This window comes from Hippocampus bargibanti, linkage group LG07 (assembly GCF_051943395.1).
Source record: "Hippocampus bargibanti isolate YZ-2025 linkage group LG07, ASM5194339v1, whole genome shotgun sequence".
NCBI lineage: Eukaryota > Metazoa > Chordata > Actinopteri > Syngnathiformes > Syngnathidae > Hippocampus > Hippocampus bargibanti.
Genome location: NC_142740.1, coordinates 19,667,429 through 19,694,211, shown reverse-complemented (window position 1 = coordinate 19,694,211; position 26,783 = coordinate 19,667,429). Strand labels below are relative to the sequence as shown.

The window sequence follows — 26,783 nt, the reverse complement described above, 5'->3', positions numbered from 1 at the left end:
ATTTGTACTCTCTCCCAACAAAGTAGTCACCATAAAGGTTTCTCAGGGAAGACTTTGTTCTATAGTACTTAAAGGACAACCAACACATTTTTTTTGTTTCCTAACTGACATCAGAAAAACGTTTTATCGCATCTAAAATACTCACTCAAAACACGCAGGCTGATATTTTTAGTCAAATAAAACACCAATAAAAATGACAAAGTGTCCCAAAACTGCCACAAAATGAGCTCGGAACTGGGCAGATTCAGAAAGTCCCGCCACCTCGTTCGTAACGTCACTATTGGTCACACACTGCCTTGCTCCAGAGTCAAAACAATGGCTTCAGAGAGTTCAGATAGCCTATCGTTGGAGGTGGAGCAGGCTTAAAAACCATAAGCAATTTAAAAAACGATGTAATTGAGCTTATTTGGGTTGGTCTGTCAATCATCTCTTCATGACGGTGCCATAGTCCAAAAAAGAAAAAAAAACAAACAAACCCCCCCACCCAATGAAAGAAAAATCATTTTTAATACATGTTTGTGTTTTTCAGGTGATATAATGAATTATATTTAAAAAAGTGAGAGCAAAAGCTTTCCATACAATTATATATATTTTTTTTAAAGAGACCCCCCCTGACCATCCACCCTCCTCCTCATACAGTTTAGCCTTTTTGGAGGTTTGCCCTCCGAGTGAAATTCTACTTAAAGATTATATCTAATTTATGTGAACCTTTTGATTTTTCTTCCATTTTATGTAAACGAGTGACACTCATTTTAGCTCCTTGACACATAAGGTTTTTCGTTCGTTTTGTTTTTTTTAGATGATAAGCATTTTCGTATCATGTGCTATATATTTGATCAGAATTAAAGTTGACATGCTGTATAAAAAAGGGATTGGCAAAAGGGAGATTTTTTTTTCAATAGCTTTATTTTCTAGGTACAATTTTACACGTAACAAGACTGAACATTTCTAGAGACAGAATTATTATTTTTTGGGTCAAATGTGATGTAAATGAATGACGTGTATAACACAGAAGCAACATCTTTTAGTTTGATGCTTATTGCAGGAAAGGGTGGAAGCCGATGCAATCTGAACAAATTTAGACTGTTTACAAACTGGCATCCCTTTCAGCAATTATGGCTAAATGGTTTGCTTTAATTATCTGTGTGAAATGAATGCAAAGTTCACTGCTGTAAACATGCTTGTGGCTGTACATTTAAGAGGAAAAAAGGATAATTGAGCATTTTTACCCTCATTTGTTAAGATGAATTATTAGACTTCCTACTTTATTATTTACCTACTGACCTAACTATACCGACAAAAAAAAATTACAATTCCCTGCACAGCAATTGACTGGTTAGCACGTGTGCCTAACAGCTCACAGGTGCAGGATTCAATGTTGCCTTCCTGTGTGGAGTTTGCATGTGCGCCCTGTGCCTCTGTGGGTTTTCTCCGGGTTATCATGTTTCCTCCCACGTTTCCAAAACATATATGGCAGGTTATTGCAACACTGTAAACGGTCCCTTGGAGTGATTGGATGCACGTGTGTTTGTCTATGTGTGCTCTGCGATGAGCCAGCAACACGTTCAGGGTGTACCCCGCCAACTGCCGAAGACAGTTGGGATGGGCTCCAACATACCTTTGTGGTTAATTCAGGAATGGATGGATGGATGGATGCATATATATGATTGTTCCTTTGGTTTAAATTACACCAGCATGGCGTGGATTACATTGTGGATTACATACCGTACACACTATGTTGAGTCAATACAGTTACATATATGAAATAGTGTATGCTTTTTATACTTTTATATATTTTTATACTTTGCACAATGAATAGTTCTTTTTATGTAACATTTTTGTGCAGTTGTACATTTCAGTCAGTTTTATTTTGTGCATAGAATACTTTGTTTTATCTTTGACCCGTCATCCCTTTCAATGTTGCTGCTGCAGATTTGCCAATTTCCCTATTGTGGGACTATTCAAGGATTTCTGATTCTGATTTTGTCATGGTAGCAGAGCGAAGTTGAAATTTTATTGGACTAAATAATATAAATGAATAAATAAATCGATACAGACCAATGAACATTTTCAAAACAAGGAGAGCACACTGTTGAAAATAAATTAATCCAATTTCATAGAATAAATATTATAATTATTGTAATTTTAAAATGTCGGTTAGTGTTTCCAAAAGTCTTTTGTCCAGTAAAGAAGTCATTGTTTGCCCGCCATTGATAACTACAATACCTGATCTATCAATGCTGTGTTGGGGAAAAAGTGTGTCAAAGTTCACTGCGTTGAAACGTGTTGTTTTCATCACTCATCAGATAAAGAAAATGATTTCCCATCAGATGGTACCGGTGGAGACCTCTCGTGCGTCACGGATGGCATAAATAGAGGCAGCAGCACACAGCATCCACAACACATAACACAAAGCCTCCCAATTGGTGCCTCCCAATTGGTGCTGTTTTTTTTCCTCTCCCTGTGCATCCTACTTACTCTCCTCTCTCTGGATGTCATGGCCAGCTCGGCACTGCAGCTGCTGGGCTTCTTACTGTCACTGATTGGAGTGGTCGCCACAGTGACCGCTACCATCATGGTGGAGTGGAAAATGCATGGCCATTCTCATCGCATCTATGAGGGCCTCTGGATGACCTGCAGCGTAGGCCACAGGACTACCTGTGAATTTCACGATTCTCTCCTCAAACTGTCAAGTAAGTAAAATGACACATATGACTCGGGATTTTAACATAGTATCATTTAGCATTGGGCCACCAAGTGATTCACTCGAGAATTGACTGAGCGTAATAAAAGGCCACAAGTGAATATGAACAGCCAATTCGTTCCTTTCTGTCCACTCCCAGATCAGGTCCAGATAACCAGGGGAATTTTGCTGTTGAGTTTGTTCCTGTCAGCGGTGGCGTTGATGGTCTCCACTATTGGAATGAAGTGCACCCGCTTTATGGAAGGCAGAGCCAGGGCAAAAGGTGCGGTGGCTCGGATTGGAGGCATTATGTTGATGGCTGCAGGTATGATTTTCTGTTTTCATTGTACTGTTTAAAGTTCAACCAGTTTTCTCGAGAAAAAAAAAACATGCCGCAAAAGTAATATTTTTTTCAGGCTTCGCCTCAGCAACAAATGCCTTGAAACTTCAGCTCAGTGAACACCAGGAAATGTTTTGTTTTGGCTTTGGTGGATGCCACCACAGAGGCGTGCACATACAGTGATTTAAATCAACTTTATATCATATGATTGTTAATGGCTGCTGTTGTTGGGAAATCCCATTTGCTGCAAAACCACCACTTTTCAGGAAACAACAAAAAAAATATAACACGGCCCTGCTGAAGAGGAAAAGCCTTTTTCCACTTTACCCTTTTCAGGTACAGCGTTTATTACAGTGGACAGTTTATCATTTTATCATGTTGCAGGATGCATGAAAGATTTGAATTGGTCAAGAACTAAAACATTGAACAAACCCTGAGGGGACTGACCACTAGAAGTGATTTGCGGGGGGAAAAAAACATGACATTGATTGAGAATAATATGCATTTATATATAAACGACACCATGAAGTTACAATGTTAGTAACTGCATGACAGTCCAGTTAATGAAATGAAGAGCCATTAATTGACACTTACAGGGAAGTGACCCCCCCCCCCCCCAAGTCCTGTCCCAGTCGATTGAGCCAAAAATCTTACGGTAATACCCTTGTTTGGCTCTTTACTACCTATTCCACTTTCCCAATAAGAGAGTGGGGAGAGAGAGTAGCAGCAGTATACAGGCCAAAGGTTGTCAGGCAGGACAAGAATCTAGTTGTGTGCTCGTAGTAATTTAACTAAATGCAAAACAATTGAAATTTATATCGTTAAAAATATCCAGATGACCAGTCAGTGTTCAGTAACTTGTCAACTGACAAAAGTACAAAAAAAGAACACAATGTAGTAGAAGAATACAAATAAAGATAGGTGTTAGCTTTTCTGGTAACTACATTATGGTTGTAAACTGGCATTTTTAATGTGATGAATAACTTGTGAGGCACATTATCCAAACATTGGGGGAAGTTTTCACCATTCTCTTTTCTTCGCAATCAGCGTCAGCATTGACTTTATTCCCAGATGTTTATCAGTAATTATCCAAAACAATTAGCGAGGGGTTTTGGGTGTATGAAGAGTGATTCTCCTTCCGTGACCTGCCTCAATCAACTGTCAGTCTGTCAGTGCTGACAATCGCAAATGCAACCTGTTCAATATGTATGATCTCAAATGCTTTTGCATGGTCAACGTAGGGACAACCACACACAAATAGATCAGCAAATGCTTGTGTTTTCATTACCAACAATGTTGAGTATACATGTACAATTTCTTAAACAGTACTGTACATACAAATGAAGCAACCATGAATCTTTCTAACAGTACCTTGAAACCATGACCAAATATAATATTACTTTAAAACTACAATTGTTAATGTCTGTTTCACCGTCTCTTCATACTTTTCTTTACATGTTTAAAAATCATGATTAAAAGCCGTAAACCATTCCCTGGTGTCTTAACCCTTTCAGGGAAAGTGGTTCGTACAATAGACATTTTATTGTGTTATTACGTTACAGGGTGAATGACAGTTAAAAAGGCTCTGACATTCTTCAGTCAAAACCAGTGGCGGGCAGTGGATTTCATTGCGAGGCGTTCAGTAGTGAATCAATCCAGACTGAAAAAAGTGTGGTGTGATTTATTCAAAATCCACTAGAGGGTAGCATTAACTAAGAAATAACTGACCGACCTTTTGTACTGATGCCCATAGTATCTTAAAAAGACGATCTTGAAAATGGCTTTTACAGTAAATCTCCAAACATATCCATTTCTTCTCCTCACTCAGCATTTTTGGGTTGACAAAACTGCTATTAAATCAACACAATATATTTGCTTACGCAGCTCGCTGCTGATACAGTGTGCTCACTCTGGCCAGTATGCTCTTGTCACTGGCGGCTTGTGATCAGAGCAGTTTTTGCAAATTATGATTGGCTAGTGACTAGCCAACCATAGTTTGCGAAAACTCTGACGTTGACCAGCGCCTTCAAGAAGGCATTGGTACCCTTTTTGGGTTGCCAACTCGAAATCTGATTGGTTAGAGCAACAGTTTGATCGACACTTTTGATGCGACAGGGTCTACAGAACTGATTGTGAAGGCGTCAAGGTAGATTTCGGACCCTGGGAACAAATGATGGCTGATTGGTTAAATGCTTAAAGGACAACCGACGTCTCCGGACAAGTTGTGTCCATAATTTGTAAAATGGCTTTAAATGACTTCACCGCAAAGATTCCACCGCATATATATTTTACGTTTTAAGACTCGCGCTGAATATTCAGGAAGTCTTGTTTTTGAGTTGGTGACGAATCCGTACGTGGCGTCATGAAAGGACCTCCCTTGACCGTAAAAAAGACGCAGTGTAGTGGTCTTTCCATCACGTCAATGTACTTTGCTGAACATGTTTGGTCTGGGGACCTCGTGTTGCACCCAAAAGCCGACAGAAGAGGGCGTCCAAGCGCCATATAAGGAATTTATCAGCCTGTGGAAATGGAGGTGGCCACAGGAGGTCGCCATTTTGTGCCTCTTTTTTTTGGTGAGAGATTTTCCCCCAATGTTGCCTCAAAATGGCACAAATAAATTCTTTAATCGATTGCAAACATGTATGCTTTCCTCTTCAGAACTATTTCAATCATATTCATAATGTGTAACAAGAAAGCATATTCTGCGAATCTGAAGCCATTGTTTTGATACTCCAGGCCTGACGTCACGAACTGGGGCGGGACTTTCTGAAAATGTCCAATTCGCAGCTCAATTTTTTGTTGATTTTGGACACTTTAACACATTTTGGTCATTTTTATTGGTGTTTTGCATTTGAGTAAAAATATCATACTGCATGTTTTGGGTATTTTAGATGCTATAAAACGTTTTTCTGGTGTCAGTTAAAAAACAAAAAAGTGACGTCGGTTGTCCTTTAAATACGAAAACACACACCTGGAAGCAGCACAACAGAGGAAAAGTGATGATAGGAAGCTGCGATTTGAAAGGATTTTTTTTGACAATTTGATGAAAGGAAGCAATTTGTAATTATTTAATAAGAATTCATGGACAAAATGTAATTAACATCAGTCCGTGATACTGATATTTTTAGGCCAGCAGAGAAGGCTTTGCAGCCCTTGACGGTCAAAACATACTAAGGAATCCAAAAATAATCTCAGCATCCACTTGTCATAAAAATCGATGCCACTGTTTTGCTTGGAAGGACCTGGGTGTTTTCTGTCTCATGCCCTTAAAGGACAACCGACACCATTTTTTGGTTTCCCAACTGACATCAGAAAAATGTTTTATAGCATCTAAAATACCCAAAACACGCAGGCTGATATTTTTAGTCAAATGTAAAACACCAATAAAAATTACTTAAAGTGTCCCAAAACTACTTCAAAATGACCTCAGAAAGTTGCAGTTTCAGAAGGTCCCGCCCCCCTTGTCCGTGACATCACGCCAGTACGTCGTGCCTTGCTCCAGAATCAAAACAATGGCTTCAGATTCGGAGAAGATGCTTTCTTGTTTCTCATACAGTTATGAATATGATTCAAATAGTTCTGAAGAGGAAACCATAAATGTTTGCAATCGATTAAAGAAGTACTTCCGTATCAATTGAGCCGTCAGGACTCCAATGTAGCGTCCCGGAAAATGCACAAGATGGCGCCCAAGCTCCATTAAAAACGGGCTGATTTGTCTGCTGGAAATTTGTGTCAAATAGTAGTCTTGGTGCAACACACGATTCACCATTGCGTTATTTATGTGTCAACACGGATCAACACGAAATTTTCAGAACAAACAAAGTACCCAAAATGCATGGTGTGTCGTTTTCTCGGTCAGGAGCGTTCCAGACGTGACGTCAGGTCACGCATTGTCATCAACTCGAAAAGAAGACTTCCTGAATATTCAGCGCGAGTCTTAAAACGTAAAATATAGCTATATGCGGTGAAATCTTTGTAAAATACGCTCAGGAGAAGTCATTTGAAGTGATTTTACAAATTATGGACACAACTTGTCCAGACGCGTCGGTTTTCCTTGAAACTGCCGGTCATCTCATTACCATGACAACATCAAGCAAAGTCATTGCAACGGCGGGACTAGCTATGTTATTGTTTTACAAGTACGTAACTCAGATTTGAGGGGGAGGAAAAAAAACATATAATGTTTAAGTAAAATCATTTGCATTTTCAGTCCATGATTACCCTCGTCACTCAATGTATGGGAGCCATACATGTAGCCAAACATTTAAGTGGCGTTTATCAGATGCTATGCTGATAAATCTGTGATCTGTGAAAATTGCAGAGCATTGCTCAGCCTCCAAGTCGTGTGCTGTGAAACTGTGCTATGCACTGTAATTTAGCCAAGTTATGTCAACCAGCATTGTGGAATTGCAATTTTATGCGGGAGATGATGATTTAAAGCACTCATCCACTGGTCAAAAGGAAAACAATGGATATTGAGGGCAAAGTTTTCTCTTCAAAAACTCATCGGAAATGTCTTCCAATTCGTCTGTCAGTCCTCGCTGTTGAATTTTAACTGCAAGAGAGGGACGGGTGACATGTTTTCATTTTCTACCTATTCTTTGCGCAGGTTTAATGACATTCATCATCACGTCCTTGTATGTCAAGAAGGTCGTTGCTGACTTCCATCACTCTCATCATCTCCACACGTAATTCCTCTTCGCACTCACACACACATATCTATATACACACACATTGACTCCCACCACAATCTGTTCTGAAATGGGTCTTTAATTCACTGCTCTTCCGTACAGCTTTGAGTTTGGTAAAGCTGTGTTTGTGAGCTGGGCCGGCGGCTTCCTAACGACGTTCGGCGGAGCATTCCTGACCTGTCAGAGGTGTTCAAGATCATCGTCGTCCAGGTCTATCAGCTCCAATGGGCTTCTGCAAAACCACAAGTCCAACAGCAACTACGTTTAGTCCCCAGGAATGATGCGCAATAATAGTTGTCATGACCACTGATGAATTGCCGTTTTGCAATCATGTCATTTTAAGACAATTTAAGTAGGTCCTTACACTGTCCTAAAACAGGGGTTGTGAACCTATGGCTCGCGAGCCATATATGGCTCTTTAGATGATTGCATCTGGCTCGCAGATAAAACAAAATACAAAGTCTCGCTTTTTCGCTGTTCATTTCCTGTTTGGGCTGCAGTTGGCGGAAAGCGCAATTTTGATTTTATGATACTGACCCAAGGTGGCCGTTGATGTTCAATGAGCAATTTTGATTGGATGGTAGCCATTGATGTCGAAACAGGTAAAGACCCCTTTTTAAATAAGCCCTACGAGTAAAAAAGGTGACCAGTATCGTACACTTCAGGTTGAATGCATTGATACAACATCATCGATGAAACAGTCGAATGTCAGTGGCACTTTGACAACCCCAATGCTAACGTTAGCATCATTATACTTCTGCCAGACAACAGAAAGCAAGCGTGGAAGCTAATAAGCTGTGTGCAGGCTAGCTAGCAGTAACTTCGCGTATGGACCCGCCAGGTTTACTTTCATTCCGAACGTTTTGCTGGATTTTTACCAATCATGAGGAACGGAAAACCATTCATGCTAATGGTGAGTTCTATCACAAAGTTATTTTAAATAATACATTTAAATAATACATTCTGCCATAAAACTCCCATTGTGTGGTACTTCAGAGACTAGACGTAGTAGGCTTTGTTTTTTTCAAATCTTCTTTTGCATAACTTTTTTTTACAAAGGCGCTATAGTTGAGAATAAGAATGGAAAGGACCATGGCATTCATATAAACCGGTCTAGCTGTTGCCAAATGTTGACTCATTCTACTTGTAGTTTTATTAGAGTGGTGTATTTTGGATTGGATTTGCCTTTATTAGTCTTGCAGTGGAGAAATTTACATTTCACAGCAGCAAAGTTATGAGTTATCATCACAATTTCAATTGTTGAATAAAACATTACTAGTACTATAGTTAATAAAGGATTTATGAGTTTATTGACTTTACCTTATTTCCTATGGGAATTATTGTTGTAAAATCCAAACACAACCATCCTCATAAAACAGATCATGTTCAAATTTGAAGGTTCTTCTGAGTACTCTGAATACTTAAATGAACAAATTCCTCACTCAAAGATTTTTTTGTATAATGTGTTTTTATTGTGATATAGTACTATAGACATATTTATGTACAGTATTTTATAAGTAAAATAAAATTGTGTTTTTATCTTTTGTTTGATACTTCCAGTTGAAAGCAATTTAGGGAGTGGTGGTTTCCGGATAAGATGTCCATGCCTTTCTGGGGAATTGAAGAAGCAATTAGCAGAGACCTCAAACATCCAGTACATGTGACAAAAAAACAATCAGATTGGACAGTGAGATTAAAAATTGGGGAAGGTTTGGGAGAAATTGACTCCTCAGCGGAAGTGCAACAATCTAATCTCTCATGCGAATGACAGATTTTTCCTGAAGTAACGATTTCAGTCGAAGCATTACATTCCTTGAAAGTTTCTAACCAAGACGTCTTGGCACTCCCGGAATACTGTACAGTACTGTATCCACATGCAGACGCCACCTAGTTGTTATAAACAGTATCGTATTTTAAATACAAAACCTCAGCATAATTTACTACGTACGAGGCTTGGACACTTTTTAAAAGTACTATGACCTTTCAGTAATTATTTGCAATAGAGAATAATTGCTCTTCATATAGGTTTGCGTGTGGTGAAGCAATTAAAGAAGTTGTCAAATAATTATATTCAATTATAATTCCAGGTGAGAGTTCTTGGGTGCTATCTCTGAAAAGCACCACATAAATCCAAGACTGTATAATTATAATTATTAGACAGGCTGATAGTTAGGTAAAAAGTATTTTGGATAAATGTTGGTTCCCCAATAATTGGGTTAGAATAGCTTGGGTTTCTTCAGAATTAATATACAGTAAAGTCTCGTTATATCGATATTCAAGGGAGTCGGAAAAAATATCGATATAACCGGGACTATCGATATATCCGACCCTGTTTGCATGTAATTTTCTCCGTGCGTGCATAGAAATAGTATCGATATAACCGGGACTATCGATATATCCGATATCGATATAACGAGACTTTACTGTATTGTACTGTATACACCGAGCGTTGTCATTAAACGGTGAGTATAGTATTTGCTTTTTTGAATGTTGCTGTGCCGATGACCATTTTGTGTTTGGGAGCCTTTTACTGAGCGAGTTGCTTGTTCTGTAGCCACAAAGGGACATAAGTCTTCTTGTGCCAGTCCCAAGCCCAATACAGAGGGTTGTGTCAGGAAGGGCATCCGACGTAAGCGCTTGGCCAAAACGAACATGCGGATCAAACCTGACACTGATTCGCCGTGGCGACCCCTTGAAGGGAAAAGCCAAAAGTAAAAGAAGAAGACTGTATACACCGTACCTTACCATTAAAAAATGCTCACATATTCGACATTCAAATTTCCAAGTGACAAACATTTATACTTTGCATGCAAATAAAGTTATTGTAAATAACTATCACAAACCCTGAAGGACACCTACGGTCACAAAGGACACAAATGCCTGAAAATCAATTTTATTTCCTGTTAAATGATTTATAACTGATTATCAGTTATCCTATGTGCTTGCAATGGGCAGCATTTTCACAGCCCCGCTTTGTTCAACGGAAAGGTCACTGCTGCTAGACGGTGTCTGGCTAGATAGCTACATGGTTTGAGGAGCCCTCGATGAGAACAAGGGATGGATGTGGAACTGTTGCGGCTTGGGATTGAAGCCGATTTACATGGGACAGGAGATGTGAGACAATCTCTTTTCGTCAATGGATGCTACAGCTTCATGTTTGCTTTCAACATTTAGCTTGTAGTAGACATGCACATCCCACCATTACATCCCTGATCCACTGGTGAAAAGGACACTTTGATCCTCTTCTCTTTCATCTAGAAATGTTCCATGCAACAAAGAGGTTGCAGAAAGTGCATAAAATTAAATGACTGTCTGTGTCTTTGTGTTGTAATATTATTTGTTATTCAGTTTTTTGTTCTTTTGACTTCAAGATGGCGCCGCAAGAGTGGCTGCCTTTCCAACTGCTCCTGTATTTTGTTTTTTTTACTTCTTCCTTTCCTTTCTTCTTCCTTTCACAACTTTGCTGCTGGGGAATGTAAATTTCTCCACTGCGAGACTAATGAAGGCTAATACAATACAATACAATACAATACAATACAATACAATACAATCAATAATAGATAATTATATAATACATTTTATTTATAAGCACCTTTGAAAGCTCTCAATGACACTTGACAAACACAAAACGGGGACATAAATAAAACCACAGATGAAATTATAAATAAAAACAAGAGTTAAAACGAGATAGAGAGCGTGATTTTAAATAGGTGACATTTGAGATGGGATTTGATCAATATAATTCATACTATTTAAAGGACAACCGACGCCCCCAGACAAGTTGTGTCCATAATTTGTAAAATCGTTTCAAATGACTTCTACTGAGAGTATTTTACAATGATTCCACTGCATATAGCTATTTGTTACGTTTTAAGATTTGCGCTGAATTTTCCGGAAGTCTTGTTTTCGAGTTGGTGACGAGTCCTGACGTCACGTCACGGAAGGAACGCCCCTGACCGAGAAAGGACACACTGTAGCAGTCCTTTCATCACGTCAATGCATTTTGCTGTACTTTGTTTGGTCTGAAAACTTCGTGTTGATCCGTGTTGATGGCGAAATTAGACAGAAAACACATGAATAACGTGATGGTGAATCGTTGTGTGTTGCATCGAGCAACTCTTTGATATTCGCTGACAAAAATTCCAAGGAAAAAAAATCTGCCCATTTCCACGGAGCTTTGGCGCCATATTCTGCCTTTTTTGGGTGCTACATTTCCCCCCCAGTTGTCTCAAAATGACACTGAATAAATTCTTTAATCGATTGCAGACATGTATGCTTTCCTCTTCAGAACTATTTGAATCATATTCATAACTGGATGAGTAACAAGAAAGCACCTTCTCCGAATCTGAAGCCATTGTTTTGATTCTCGAGGAAGGCAAGACAAGGGGCGGGACCTTCTGAAACTGGCCACTTCCGGTTTCAAATTGAAGTAGTTTTTAAACACTTTAAGTCATTTTTATTGGTGTTTTGCATTTGACTAAAAATATCATACTGCGTGTTTTGGGTATTTTAGATGCTAAAAAACCTTTTTTCTGATGTCAGTTAGGAAACAAAAAAGTGGTGTCGGTTGTCCTTTAAAAGATGAATAAACGAGACACTTGTGATGAAATAATAGAGACACACATACGAGACATTTACAGGGGGACCGCTTCACTAAAAAAAATCCCGTGACTGTAAAGTGTCCTTGAGAGTTTTGAAAGGCGTTTCGAAATGAAAGTAGTATTATTATTAATATGGATGCTGAGTCAAGGATCGATACCTACACTAAATACAAACTGCCACCAGGGGGAGATTGTGTGATTCAAATGGAGGAAGGACAAGTGGGGGAAGAAGTCTTGAAGGAAAAAGAACAAAGCTCGTTTCACCTCATAAATGAGTAAATCTAGAATTCATTGGTGATAACTTTACCGGAACAATAATGACGTTGGTGGAGTTATAGTGAGACATTAGACGTCTTAATTTGTATAAATACGGCGGAATTTAATCGACCCTCACCGAAGACCCCCAGTGGAGAGACAGTGGGCGGCGATTGTTGTCCATTCATTTCAAGTAGCAGGAGGAGGAGTCAGCGGAACCACACTTGGGACCCGGTCAGCCAGTACAAAAAGTGTGTCTCGAAAATAAACTCTTATCGTCCCCCGCCCCCAGCATGCAGCGTGACACTTCCGGAGTTTTTAAATGGACAGCAAATCGAGGTTGACAGCGTTCTGTTGACTGACAGTCACGACTTGACACAGCACCAGAATGGACGCCAACTTCTTGGTGGTTTTCATCGCTGCCGTGCTCGCCACCGTTCCGCCGTCTACGTCCACCTTGCAGCCTTTCGACCTGTTGTATGAGGACGCCGTGCGAGCGTTCTCCAGCGGCGACTACGGCAGCGTGGTGCGCAGCATGGAGGAGGCGCTCAGTAGCTACGCCGGCGTGCGGCGTTCCAAAATCCGTTGCCGGTTGAGGTGTCAGGACCAGCATCCTTTCGCGGACGCCGATTCCGACCTGAGCTTCTTCGGTGTGGTGCTGCGCAGAGCGGCGTGCATGGACGAGTGTATCGAGAAAGACATCGGGGTGCAGTCAATGCATAAAGTCAGCGAGGGTGTCGTTCAGGACTTCAACAGGCGGATCCCTTACAACTATCTCCAGATGGCTTATCTCAAGGTAGGCAATGATATTGCTGGAGGTTTGAAAGCAGTTGAATTGACCCCATTGTTGCCAACTCAGCGGGGTTACTTTGCGTCCCCGCTGTTTGCCCAAAAACATAATGCAATGTAAAGATGCATGCAGGGCATTGGAGGATAACTTCGGAGGCTTTCTCTGCTGGCCTAAAACACAAATCAGAGTAACTGACCTCTACATTTGCAACCTATATTTTAACATAGGTTACTTGACGTGTGATGCTGTTAAGTGGTGGAAACAAACAAATCAGATTCGTTACAATTGAAGGCCCAGGTACCAAATGCACAGTCTGCTACCTTTTTGGCCAACTTTTTTGTTTTCTGGTCAACAACCAGTCCAGGCTGTATCTCACCTCATGCCCAAAGTCTTCTTAGAGTCCATCTGACCAGTGACCTAATGAGGACCACTGCTACAATAGATGGCTGAATGGAAACTTCATTTGGATGTTATCAATGAAATACATAGTAAAGCATCTTAATTTATTTATTTTAGTATACAGCTCATGTACTGGATCTGGGCAGCTTGGTAGATGATTGGTTGCATGTTGACTTCACAGTGCAGAGGTCGTCGGTTCGAGACCCAGTCTGGCCTCCCTGTGTGGAGTTTGCATGTTTTCCTCAGGCGTACGTGGGTTTTCTGTGGGTTCTCCGGTTTCCTCCTACATTCCAGGCTTATTAAACACTCTAAATTGTGCCTAAGTGTGAACACAGATGGTTGTTTGTATCTCTCTGTGTGCCTTGTGATGGGCTGGCAACGGTTCAGGATGCCCCCCGCCTAGTGCGCAAAGACAGTTGGGATAGCCCCCCGACCTCCACGCAACCCTAGTGAGGGCGAAAAGCGGTGTGGAAAACAAGTGAAGGAATGAATGAATCGCCCGGAAGGAAATTAGATCTGGCACATGTAATTGTAAAAACAAAAAATCGCAAAGCAACTGGAATAAAAAGCCCCAACGAGTCAATACAATCTTTTTTTTAACGTTAATTTTTGAGTTCTTATGATACATTGTTGTAATTCAGTACTGATAAGTAGTTTTAAACTGGGAACGTGAACAAAACATTGAAGAAAATACAACTTAGATGAAGCAAATGAGAGTTTAAAAACTTTTATTTAGTACAAGACCTGAAACATGCGCTCAACCCGCCAGACTAGAATGGACCACTATGTAAAATCCCATCATTTATGACAATAAACATAAATTAAAAATTCCTCGGCCAAGAGGTGATTTGTCAGCTAGGAAGAGAATAGCATACAGTGTTCTACTGTCAACTGACTTTGAGTTCTAGTTAAATATCCTGCAAACAATTCACTTGACTATCACTGTTTCTTGTTTCAGCGTTGTTTTGTCTTGTCTGCTTTCTTTCCCTCTGTGTATCTAATCCCAGGCACATGCCTAAGCGCCAAACGTGTTTCTGTCCAGGTGTTTTTGTATGCCAATACTTTGCTCCGAGCTGTGTCCTCACTTGACATGAGACACTGAGGTTATTTCTCTGGATTTTTCACATTTCCCGATCTGTAATTACCCCATGAGATCCATTTTATTTGGTTGGGTTGTTCTTGAACACTCCGCGTGGGAACAATCCAACACATGGATAAAACAAGATGAGAAAGCCACAAAGTGTAATTTGAAATGCAGCCCTGCGAGACTGGAATTTCTGTCTAGATCACCAGGACCAGCTGTCTTCTACATCATCGTGTTGTAATCCTGAAATAGCTGTACATGCAATCTGAATGAAAGAAACCTTACAGACATTAATGTGGTTTCCTCATGAACCGATCCATGAATTATAAAACAGTCCTATCATAAGTGCCAAATTATTTGAAAATCGGAGCAGGTGCAAATTCAAGAATGACAATGTCCAGATACAGCTATATAGATGGATGGATTTGCCTTTATTCGTCTCACAGTGGAGAAATTTACATTTCACAGCAGCAAAGTGATGAAAGGAATGAAAGTAGAAAAACACAATACTTGGGCTGCTGGAAAGGCAGCCACTCGCGATATTGTCTGGGAATCATAATTTTTTGATGGCTGAAAAGGAGCGTGTCGTTATTGTCAAGTGATAAATGTGAGTGGCTTCTGGTTGTCATCATAAACTACAGTAATTGTCAATAAATTGCCAGGAAGTCATCACTTACAGTGTATATGGTGCTAGGCAGCAGGCGATGCAAAACAGATCGCACTATTTGCCCCATCCCATGAAAGGAGACATATTATCGATATCGGTGCGGAACGCTGGAAATCCCAAAAAATGATCAGATACTTTGACACTAGTAGCACGTTACCAGCTTGAAATCACTTCTGGCTGCGTTTAAGTATGGTATTTTCCATATACGTATGTGCACCAGACCATAAGGCACACCTTCAATGAATGAAAAATGTTTTCCAAATACAGTAAAGTCTCGTTATATCGATATCGGATATATCGATAGTCCCGGTTATATCGATACTATTTCTATGCACGCACGGAGAAAATTACATGCAAACAGGGTCGGATATATCGATAGTCCCGGTTATATCGATATTTTTTCGGACTCCCTTGAATATCGATATAACAAGACTTTACTGTATAATCAAAACATTTTACAAATATAAGGCAGACCACATTAAAAGGTGCTGCAGTAGAGGCTGGAGTTACGCACGACTTCTACAGACGGAAATGGAGTCGGTGGCTTCTGACAGTAGTAGCGAGATCTGTCGTGGCTCAATATTAGTTCATATATTCGGCACACCTGCATATAAGGCGCAGGGTCATATTTTCAAGAAAATTAAGGCTTTTTGGTGCGCCTTAGACACCGGAAAATACGGTACTTGATATCAGGAAGGAATTCGATATAAGTACTTGTGCCAGGTGTGTTAGTTTTTTCCAAATATCAAAACAGTTCAAAGGCATCTTTATAAAATGTTTGTGACATAATATGCTTCACTCAATCACTGCCACCCCCGAATTTATTCGGGAATTGAAAATATGACGTAGCGCGCCATTCCCAAATTTGTTCGGGTTCTGTTTTTTTCTTGCGGAGGTGCCTACAAAGTGCTGGCCTCCGACAATGTTTTTTCACCTTCCACGAGGGGTTAGCATTTCTCTTTTTTCATGTTAACGCTTTGTTACAGCTTCAACTGTTGTTAAAGCACTTTATAAACCAATATGTATATATTGCATTGTATTTTGGACAGCCACCCTCATTTCAAGCTCATATAACTCCAGAACCATATAATTTATGAATTAACTTTTTTTTTATGATGAAAGAATTACGATTCATTTTACTGACCTTTCCTGTCTCATACAAATGAAAACTTTGCCCAATAATACGTCTGTGTAAGGTCTCAGTCGTACAGGAGTGGTCCATCGATGAGAAGGTTTCTTCAGCCGTCATCTGTACTTTTTTGGGCTTCGTCAGCGAAGGCTTAGTTCGCTGACGAAGCCTCTTGGATAGGAGGCGAAACGTCCGACACCTTCAAAAAAAAGTACAGATGACGGCTGAAGAAACCTTCTCATCGTTTGCCCAATAATGGAGTTTAAAAAATGTATATACAGATCTTGTTCACCTGCGCCTACAACCACAATGCTGCTCTGGTGCTTAGTTGCCAATTTTCTATGTACGAGCACAATCGTTTGGTTCCCACGAGGCTGTTCACCAACTTAATTGGCCGCTAGTCGGTGATCAGAATTTGCCTGTTGAAGTCCTTAAAAACAAAGACTGCAGTGCGGTGGCGAATGATTACCACACGTCGTCTTCCTCGTGTTTCGTGTATCTCATAGTTTGCAATCATGTGTTAACCATAGCTCCGCAGGGACACAGGCACTCCACTTTCCACCTTGTCATCGTCTTGGAGCTCCGATGGGATGCTGGCGGAAGCCCCTTCCGGGGGAAACCGAGAGCCAGTCGTCTGAACAGTGCAGCTCAGCTTGCCCAGTGATGACACACAGCTTCCATGCTCACATTTGGTGAGAAGTTGTTTGACCCTGATCTGTCTGCTTTGAACATTTGAGCAGACAAAACGGATTCATTCCAAAAGTACTGAACATTTTGATGATATTTTTCAAATGTTCTCATCTTCCAAAGTGCTTTTGTAATCTCAAAGTATAGCCACAGAGCAGGTTTGCGCAACCGCTGATCCAAGTGATCCACAGCGGGAAGCTGCCGTGCAGGAGGTTTTAGGTGGATTGTCGATCAGGTGAGGAGAGGCAGAGCTCGACTTTACCCATTGGCGAGGTTGTCTGTCAATGTGGCTGATGTTTCTCCATCTCGCATGATTTCAGTTACATGTGATTAAAGCTCACGTGTACTTCAGGGGCACTCAGCGATATTTGTGAAAATAAATAACATTACTCCAGCGTTTAGCGTTGCACCTTAAACACGTCTTGCGTCAGTATAATGTGGCCTATTGGGCTTGTGAGAAGAAGCTTCCACAAGCTCTGACTGTTCTACTCGCTCAGGGCTGCGTATGTTGCCACCTTGCCAATCATTTAGTACTGGCAAATATTTTATTTTCCTGTTGCGGTCTGTTTGCTTTGCTTAAAAAAAGAGTGGCAGAATGTAGCGCTGGCTGGCCTTGAACCGTGTGGCCTCCGGGGGTCCGTTGGCGTGACCACAGAATGATCAAAGAGCCTAAGCGTCACTGCTCTTGATTTTATCAGCGTCTGCTGGGCTCTTAATTGAACAGTGGTGTTTATTGTCCGTTTCATTTAATCTAAATTTGTGCTGCAAGAGTTCAGTGGGTGACATTTACACACAGGCCAATTGAACTTACTATATTTGGACATTCGTTTCAAGGCCATCTATCTAAACTGCGCTGGAACATGTTTTATTGGGTGTGTGTCTGCTGCATCCAAAGAGATCGTTTGTCAGTGTTGTAACAGTTGAAATATTAAAACAACCTTTTCACGGTGCTTGTCCTTTTTCAGAATAAGAACCCTGTTCCTTTTAAATCAGAAATGATGACTCAAGCAACCGATTTTCCTGAATGTGCCCGAGGTTAGGTGGTTGTGTGGTCCTCGTGAGCTAACATCTTGATGATGATCACAATAAAATGGATGTGCGTTTTAATTGCTGGAAATGCCGTATCGAACTGGTTATCCTGTTAATCGAAGCCTCGGACACATGATTCACTCTGCTTCTGGGTTTTCATTGTGTGAAAGTAACTCTATTGTTTCTCCCAACTTTGGAATAAATACACTGTTCAACATGATGGCATTTGGAATGGTCATGTGATTCATTCATGACCCACTCATGTTGAATGTTTTAGCTTGATGGCAGCACAGCGGCTTAAAGGACAACCGACACCTCCGGAGGTCTCCATAATTTGTAAAATCGCTTCAAATGACTTCTCCTGAGTGTATTTTACAAAGATTCCACAACATATAGCTATATTTTACATTTTAAGACGCGCGCTGAATATTCAGGAAGTCTTGTTTTTGAGTTGGTGACGATTCCTGACGTCACGTCACAGAAGCAACGCCCCTGACCAAGAAAAGGACACACAATGCATTTTGCGGTACTTCATTTGGTCTGAAAACTTCGTGTTGATCAGTGTTGATGGCGAACTTAGAAGGAAAACACATGAATAACGCGATGGTGAATCGTGGTGTGTTGCACCGAGACAACTATTTAATATTCGCTGACAGAAACAAATCAGCCCATTTCCAACGGAGATGTGGCGCCATCTTCTGCATTTTCTGGGAGTTACATTTCTGTCCACATGCCTCAAAATAACAGGGAATAACTTATTTAATCGATTGCAAACATTTATGCTTTACTCTTCAGAACTATTTGAATCATATTCATAACTGGATGAGTAACAAGAAAGCATCTTCTCAGAATCTGAAGCCATTGTTTTGATTCTCGAGCAAGGCAAGACATCTTGGCGTGACATCACAAACAAGGGGGCGGAACCTTCTGAAACTGGCCACTTCCGGGTTCAATTTGAAGTAGTTTTTGGACAAGTCTTCTTTATTGGTGTTTTGCATTTGACTAAAAATATCATCCTGCTTGTTTTGGGTATTTTATATGCTATAAAACTTTTTTTCTGATGTCAGGAAACAAAAAAGTGCTGTTGGTTGTCCTTTAAGGCTTGTGTATTTTTTTTTTAGTGGTGGCAAATCTCGTGTGTGTTTTTAAATGTAATTTAATCTGAGACCTTGGTGTAAATTGATCGGCTAAACAGAATAGCGGCAATGTTGGGTGGACATGTTCATTTTGAGTTTCCCAAATGAACATGGACCAGAACTCGGAATCTTGAAGCGATGTTTTAATGGGAGCGATATTTTTCAGAGATCGGATGGAAGCACTGATGATGATATTCTCCTCCGTAGTTGGAAACAAAAGAAAAACAATTGTATGGTTGAGAATTGGCAAAAGAGGAATTGTGTCAGAAGACAGAATAACTACCCTGGTTGGTTATCATCAAGTCGGATTGATTTGTTTGATGTTTGCTCTGGATAATGGAGCAGTTAAAATGGTTGCTGAGTGACTATGAATCTAAAAGACAAGGTGCCAGGATGTAGGTAGATTACAACAGTCTGGCCCTGTCTGGGCCTTTCTGCCCAGACAGGCAGACATTGTGGTACTTGGCCATGCCAAAGGTCTCCTGCGTGACTGGACATGAGCTGGTATCACACGGTAGGAATGTGTGCACAGAACACTGATAGCGTTCATTCGCCTGCCCATTAATGAGGTCATGAAGAGGTAGGTGTCTGTCTGCTGGGCTGCTGAGCTTTGATTTTTTTTTTAAGCGACGAAAAGCAAAATAATGTCCAAACTGAAAAGCCCCGACCTAAACGCTAGACCTCAACATCCCGCAAATGAGAGCCTAGAGCAGCTGGCCAAGCAAATTTGACATATACTGTTCAGCACAGTACATAAATATCCAGATGTGGATGTGTATTTGCACACACAGAGGTTTCTCATGAGTGTGTTGCGCATAGTTTGAAGTAATAATCAGTCTGACTCAACTTTACTCACTAAAGGCTTCTGTGGAGAAGATGTGAGAAGAGCAGACTACATGATAAACATGCTCGACCAGTATCTGGCAAACCTTTTATAAAGAAATCACTTCATCTCACAAACACTCTACGTGTGGTCCACAATTCCTCTGTGCACATTCATCACCCGCATCAGCTCCTTTTGTCTGTTGTCTGGTTAGATCGGTTCACTTGAGATCAGAAAACAAATCATGCAGCCGTCCGTGACGTTGTAAATGCAATTTCTTACAGTAATTAATCAATAGCTTTGTGGGACATTTGGTTTTCCAACTATTACACCTTCTCTGTGACTTTATTTTGGCAATTAACTCATTCACTGCCATTCACAAATTTATTCAGGAATTGAAATTCTAATGTAGAGAGCCATTCCTGAATTCTTCAAGTTTTGTGTTTTCTTGTTTGGGTGCCGATAAAGCGCTGGTCAGACCTATGGTAATGTTTTTCCCTTCCACAAGGGTGCAACATTTCCCCTTTTTTTCCATGTTAGCACTTTGTTCCAGCTTCAGCTGTTACTAAAGCCCTAAATAAACCACCACGTACAGTATGTATTGCAGTGTATTTTGGACAGCTGCCCTCTTTTCTAGCTCATATAATTCCAGACCCATATAATTTAGGAGTTAACTCTTTTTTCTGATGAAAGAAGATATTCTATGGTTTCTTACGTTGCATTGAATGTTGATGTAATCCTTAAATTCAATATTCTATGGGTCCTGGAATTCGAGTGACAATGACAAAAACCCTGGCACTGGAGTGGACTTATTTTTCACATCTGGCAGTGAATGAGTTAAATTCTAAAATGTACCCCATCCCTACCCCAAAGAGAGGTTTCCCTGAAGGAGAATAGGTAGATTGACACCTTGGAGGACAGCATAGCGTGTTTGACCTGGCTCGGACGAACCCTGCTCCACATCTGCTTCACATCAAATGACATTGCTCAAGAGACTTAGACACCAAAAGCCAGTGACAAAGCCAGTTGCCCTTTCATGGGCTCATGAAAAGAAGGTGGAATGTGTTTATTTCAACCGCGGCTCATGTCATCTCCAGACAATTAGAGATCCTTCGCAGTTAGGCCCCAGCTTTCCAAGAAAAGGCTTGCCTCAGCAATGCTTCACTTTTATGTAGTTTTCGTCACAACGCAGTATCTTTTATTCGTCCAAACTGCTACGATGCTGTTTAAAGCCATGATCAATTTTTCAAAACGACTCCACTAAAACACTCTGTGAAAGCCAAAAGTCGCTCCAACACGTGGCTTTCTATCAAATGGCCTCTAGAGACTGTGGGCTATCTTACAGTATGAAGCTTCCATCATCAGGCACCCGAGCCAAAGATTCATTGCCGTGAATGTTCCAACCAGTGCAGATGGAGTTTAATATATCAAGGAAGAAAGTGAAGTCAGCTTTGCATCATCTTCCGCTGGCTCCCTGTGCTCATTTTAATGACAAACTGAACTGATTAACGGAGTGAAAAGTGAGGCAGATGAATTACTCGACGGAAAATCCTTGACGGATTTTTGGTTCATTAACTTTTTATTTATTTATTTTTAGATTCAAGCAAATTCATTATGATGTCTTAAGGGATGTTCGCTGGGGGTTTGGATGCCGTGAGTGATTTTCTCAATCCCCCGCTATTGCTAATACACAAAAGACAGCTGCAGTAGTAGATATATAACAATGTTCCTTTAAAGTAATTTAATGACAAGAAGGTAAATATTCAGCCGTAAACCTCATGGCTTGTAACCAAGTTTCCTATCCCGCATTTTACTCTTTATCCTTTTAAGAGTTTTACAACTATGTTGACCAGTTGTACACGTTGCAGAAATGTAGCTTCACTCCATCAGATCGTCAATTCAATGCAGCACATTTTGGACACTGCGGGCGTAAAACGAGAGGACTCCAACTATGACAATGCCACTATCGATTCCTCACAATAAAAATATATTGTCATTACATACATCTGCAAACAATATCAGTCATTACAAAAGCTTTTAACTTTCTGCACGTGCATTGGCACAGCTTCAGTGCTTGTGGTCAATTGTATTTGCATGTTTACTTCATAGTTCAGAGTTTCACATGATGTAAGAGCCCAACTTAGAGAGTAAACCTTTGGAGGAAATAATCTTGGACATGTTACTTCAAGGTGACATCTTACCTCACATACTGTAGGTCCACTGAAAGGAAGACATCAGTCTTGTACAATATTTACACTGGATAAATAAGCATTGCACACATGTTGCAATCATGAGCACTTGTGTGACATGGCCAAGGATAGCGCTTCTTCGGGAGCAATGAAAGTACAGTTTTTTTCCGGTGTATAAGGCACACCCAAAAGCCTTAATTTTCTTCAAAAACTAATCTTGTGCCTTATACGCCGGTGCGCCTTATATGTGAAGTAATATTGAGTCACAACAGGTCGTGCAACTACTGTCAGCAGCTACCGACTCCATTTCCCCCTAGAGAAGAAGTCTTGCGCGGTCCATGCTCGGCTAGATAAAACTTAACGCCAGCCTCTACAGTTGCACCTTATAACATGGTGTGCCTTATATATGGAAAACATTTTTAAACATGTCATTCATTTGAAGGTGCACCTTATTGTCAGGTGCGTCTTATAGTCCAGTGTGCATTATACAGCATATGGAAATTTTTTGAAAATACACCATTCATTGGGGGTGCGCCTTATCGTCCTTATACACTGGAAAATACGGTCCTGTAGCATTTTTACTTGTTCTTTTTTACAAATTTTTTGAAAGAAAAAAAAAAGTCATCGGGATCATTGTCTGCTTGTAAATCTCTTCATAACAATTACCACTTTTTTTTTTTTTCAAAAGATGACCATGCGCTTTATAACCTTGCATATGGAAAAAATAATTAATTGAAGGTATGCTTTATAATGCGGTGCATCGTACATATGGAAAAGTTTAAAAATATGTCATTCATTGGAGGTGTGATTTATAAGCTGGTACACTATATATATATGGAAAAGGTTTTAAGATATGTCATTCAGTGAAGGTTCGCCTTGTAATCCGGAAAATACAATACAATAAAATAAGATTGCCAAGCCTCAAATGGATATTCTAAAGCCCAACTACGGCATCCCCACTTTGTTAAAGACCTTCTTGTGAAAAGTTATATGGGTCTGGAGTTACCTGAGCTTGAAATGAGGGCAGCTGTTTGAAAGGCTGGCCACCCGTAGGAGGGAAAAACATTGCCAGAGGTCTGACCAGCGCTTTATCGGCACCCCCACCCGATAAGAAAAAAACAATTCCTGAATAAATTTGGGAATGGCAGGTTTGCAGCAGTAGTTATAGTTTCCTCTCGAGGGCCATTATGAATTTGGGGAAGCCATTAGAGTGTTTCATCCCCTCCACATGTATTACATTTAGAGCGCACAACAAATTAATGAATAACTACTTTTCAAATCTGAAATCAAGAATAATGACTGTTATTGTGGTTTACATCCAAAAATATGACATTTAGGTTAGGATTTTAGCAAGCATCATGGTATTTCACAAGTTTAATTTGCTTTCGCGGGCCGAATAAAGATGATGTGACGGGCCGATTTGGCCTTGACCTTGACACTTGTTCCTTAGATCCTTGGCAGAAGCGGAGAATTGCATGCCTCTCAACACATCTACGTTATTGGTCATCTGATAACGTGTATCTTGCTGGTTGGACTTAGCCGTTTCCCAATCTATTGCAAAATTCAGCCTACCGAAGCGGCTTCATTGGAAGGGAATGAGCTAATTGGGGTGTCATTATATGCATAAATGGACAATTTCGTGAGTTAACCAAACTCACTCGCATTTTTGGATGCAGTTTTGGAGTCTGAAGTGCACATAACATCCGGCCGTGAAAAATGGATTGAGAATTTGCCAAACAGACACCATTGTGTGTCATAGGCGAAAGGATGTTCAAGGCTGTCTGAAATTGTTGATGGCCTATTCGCAAAGCAATTCTTATCTGAACTTTCCCCCAATTAAAAAATACACTCGGACGCCAACTTTCCTATCAGCACCTTACCTGACCTTCCTAAGACCGGTATGCCAAGGGTGCCAATGATCTTGGCGATGCAGCTGCGGTTGATTGACATGCAAACACATCCATGATGACCATGCACTTACACACCCCTGATACCTTTGTTGGATTTGCCTTTATTAGTCTCGCAGTGGAAAAATTTACATTTCACAGCAGCAAAGTTATGAAAGAGATTCCAATTGCATAACATACATGTGATGAAACTTTGCTTGCTAATCGCTCGGAGAGACTGAACAACAACAAAGTCAGACTGATTGCATCGCGTTACCCCACCATCCCTTGCAGCCTTCCTCTTCACTACATGAAATGTTTCAATTTAGTTTTACATGTATTTGGATTGGATTGGATTGGATATGCCTTTATTAGTCTCACAGTGGAGAAATTTACATTTCACAGCAGCAAAGTGATGAAAGGAATGAAAGTAGAAAAACAAAATACACGAGCTGCTGGAAAGGCAGCCACTCTCACGGCGCCGTCTTGAAGTCAAAATAACAAAAAAAAAACTAAATAACAAATAATATGACAGCATAGAGACAATATGACAAAACAAAGACACAGAGAGACATTCATTCTTCAGGACTTTCTGTACCCTCTTTGTGGTGACATGAAGCAGTTCTACATGAAAGAGGAGAGGACGTATTTGAAATGTACGCTGTATATGTTGAGTTTGTTTTCCTTTCACTTCCAACATATCCGGGCGCTAAACAACCTAGCTTCCCGTTTTGTCTCCCTCTGTCGGTCATTGCTTTTGTTGATGTTTTTCTGGACTAGGTATAACTCAAACATTAAATTCCTGAGGTGTTTTGCATACATGGCCAATCCTGAGTCTCATAGTTTTGTACATTTTATTACCTTATTGCCACTAACATCTGCCAAGCATCATCAATATCTGCCATTCAGTAGCTGACTTTATTTGTTTTTCTCTTACCCTCAGGAGAGGCGCACCTCTTTGAAAATTGCTGACCCCAGCAGAGTCAACATCCCCCAGATCTTACAAATATAGCTGCTGTTGAAAACGTCACTGGCAAAGTAGTTTCTCTAAAAATGAAGTGAATAGGGAACTAATTTCCTGCCTCCTCATGAGCCTTAACGGGTGTCTTTGTTGGAGTTTTATTGCTTATGTTGAAGAAATACAGATTGTCTGAATATTGGTGGTTTTAGTTTATTCTAGGTGTGATGATGAATGAAGTCTTGAATGTTTGTAGCACATTTTTGGAGGGGTGGGCTTCTCGGCACAACTTAACTAAATGACAGACATTGTAAACTACGTGTTCCCCTATACTGTACATATCACTGTCCAGCGTGATCCGCTGGACAGTGATTTTGAAGAACAACTTCTGTTACAAGTCGCAAAGGGGCTCCACCTACTTATTAACGGAAAGCTTTCCAAAGGGCTCACCTTGTGGGTTGGTTACCTAGCAGCAGCGACACAAACAAGGCTAAATAAGAGGGACACAGCTATGTGTGGTTTACAAAATCTCCTCATCTGTCAGAAATGTTGCCATTTGATTGGGTTGGGATTACGATCTTGTCGTGGAATTGAAATTACATACGCAAATGACGAATGTTGGGCATTAAACAATTGTCCTATAACTACGTAGCAACATTATTTATTGGCATTTCATTGGGATGCCACATCATCTTAACAATCTTTAAAATTATACCATGTGCAGAGTAACTGATTCATTTTTGGACTTTTCAGGGGAAAACATCAAACAGCTTTTGCAACACTTTGTCACTGTAAATTTGTCTTTGGGAAATTCATCTTCACTTTTTTTTTCAACTTTCATGTGGGTCTTCACTCATCACAGCCAAGAATAACGGGCTGCCTGGTGACTTGTGGTTTTCTGTGATGTGCTGGCAGTTTGATGCCCCTTCATGTTATGTTAATTCTACAGCACAGCCTGATTGCATGTTCTCGTCAAAACATTCATGCTTCAGCCCGCTGTCAGCATGTTGAAGGCCTGAACTCCGACTTTAAGTGTGGTGCGATTGGATGAAAGATTAATATGACAGGTTTAGTGTCCTTTCACTTGTAGGGTGATGTCATTTGAGTTTTTCGCGCAACAGGAGAAATTAAAGGCAGAGTTGACTTGACATAGATATCCTGGATCGCCTTCCACAATCACGTTTTCATCGATTGTATTTGAAAACTCTTGGTCGAGTCAGCTCACCATGGCGCTTGGTTTTGATGTTTCATAGAATATTATTTTTAATCGGGCTAGTTTTAAGATGACTGAATCGCGTCCAGGCTTGCCGGTAGACTGCACAGATTGTTTTGGAACAGAGATTGTGACTCATACTCCACTCATTATCAATGCTAAATGGTTGAATAATGTATTGGAAGTACTTTTTCCCCTTTTTTGGGGGGTGGGTAATCATTTC

General features: G+C 40.4%; 2 protein-coding genes across 2 annotated transcripts in view; both read left to right on the top strand.

Annotated features, from left to right (window-relative positions):
* The first annotated feature begins 2,403 nt into the window (after positions 1-2,403).
* On the top strand, positions 2,404-11,163 carry LOC148895730 (claudin-1). The gene is made up of 4 exons (XM_089000069.1): positions 2,404-2,693; positions 2,844-3,008; positions 7,633-7,711; positions 7,817-11,163. The coding sequence occupies exons 1-4, from the start codon at positions 2,498-2,500 to the stop codon at positions 7,980-7,982; spliced, it is 606 nt and encodes a 201-aa protein (XP_088856195.1). The 5' UTR covers positions 2,404-2,497; the 3' UTR covers positions 7,983-11,163.
* A 1,478-nt stretch (positions 11,164-12,641) lies between these two features.
* Positions 12,642-26,783, top strand: part of p3h2 (prolyl 3-hydroxylase 2) — a 64,404-nt gene continuing 50,262 nt past the window's right edge. The window contains exon 1 of the mRNA XM_089000067.1: positions 12,642-13,366. Coding sequence (XP_088856193.1) covers positions 12,959-13,366 — 408 coding nt within the window. The 5' untranslated portion in view covers positions 12,642-12,958. The remainder of the gene's footprint in view (positions 13,367-26,783) is intronic.

What these genes read in the sequence shown, in the direction of transcription:
- LOC148895730 (XM_089000069.1), top strand. Translation starts at nt 2,498, where the DNA reads ATGGCCAGCTCGGCACTGCAGCTGCTGGGCTTCTTACTGTCACTGATT. An exon ending in TTCTCTCCTCAAACTGTCAA is followed by an intron (nt 2,694 to 2,843) that starts GTAAGTAAAATG and finishes GTCCACTCCCAG; the next exon opens with ATCAGGTCCAGATAACCAGG. An exon ending in CATTATGTTGATGGCTGCAG is followed by an intron (nt 3,009 to 7,632) that starts GTATGATTTTCT and finishes TTCTTTGCGCAG; the next exon opens with GTTTAATGACATTCATCATC.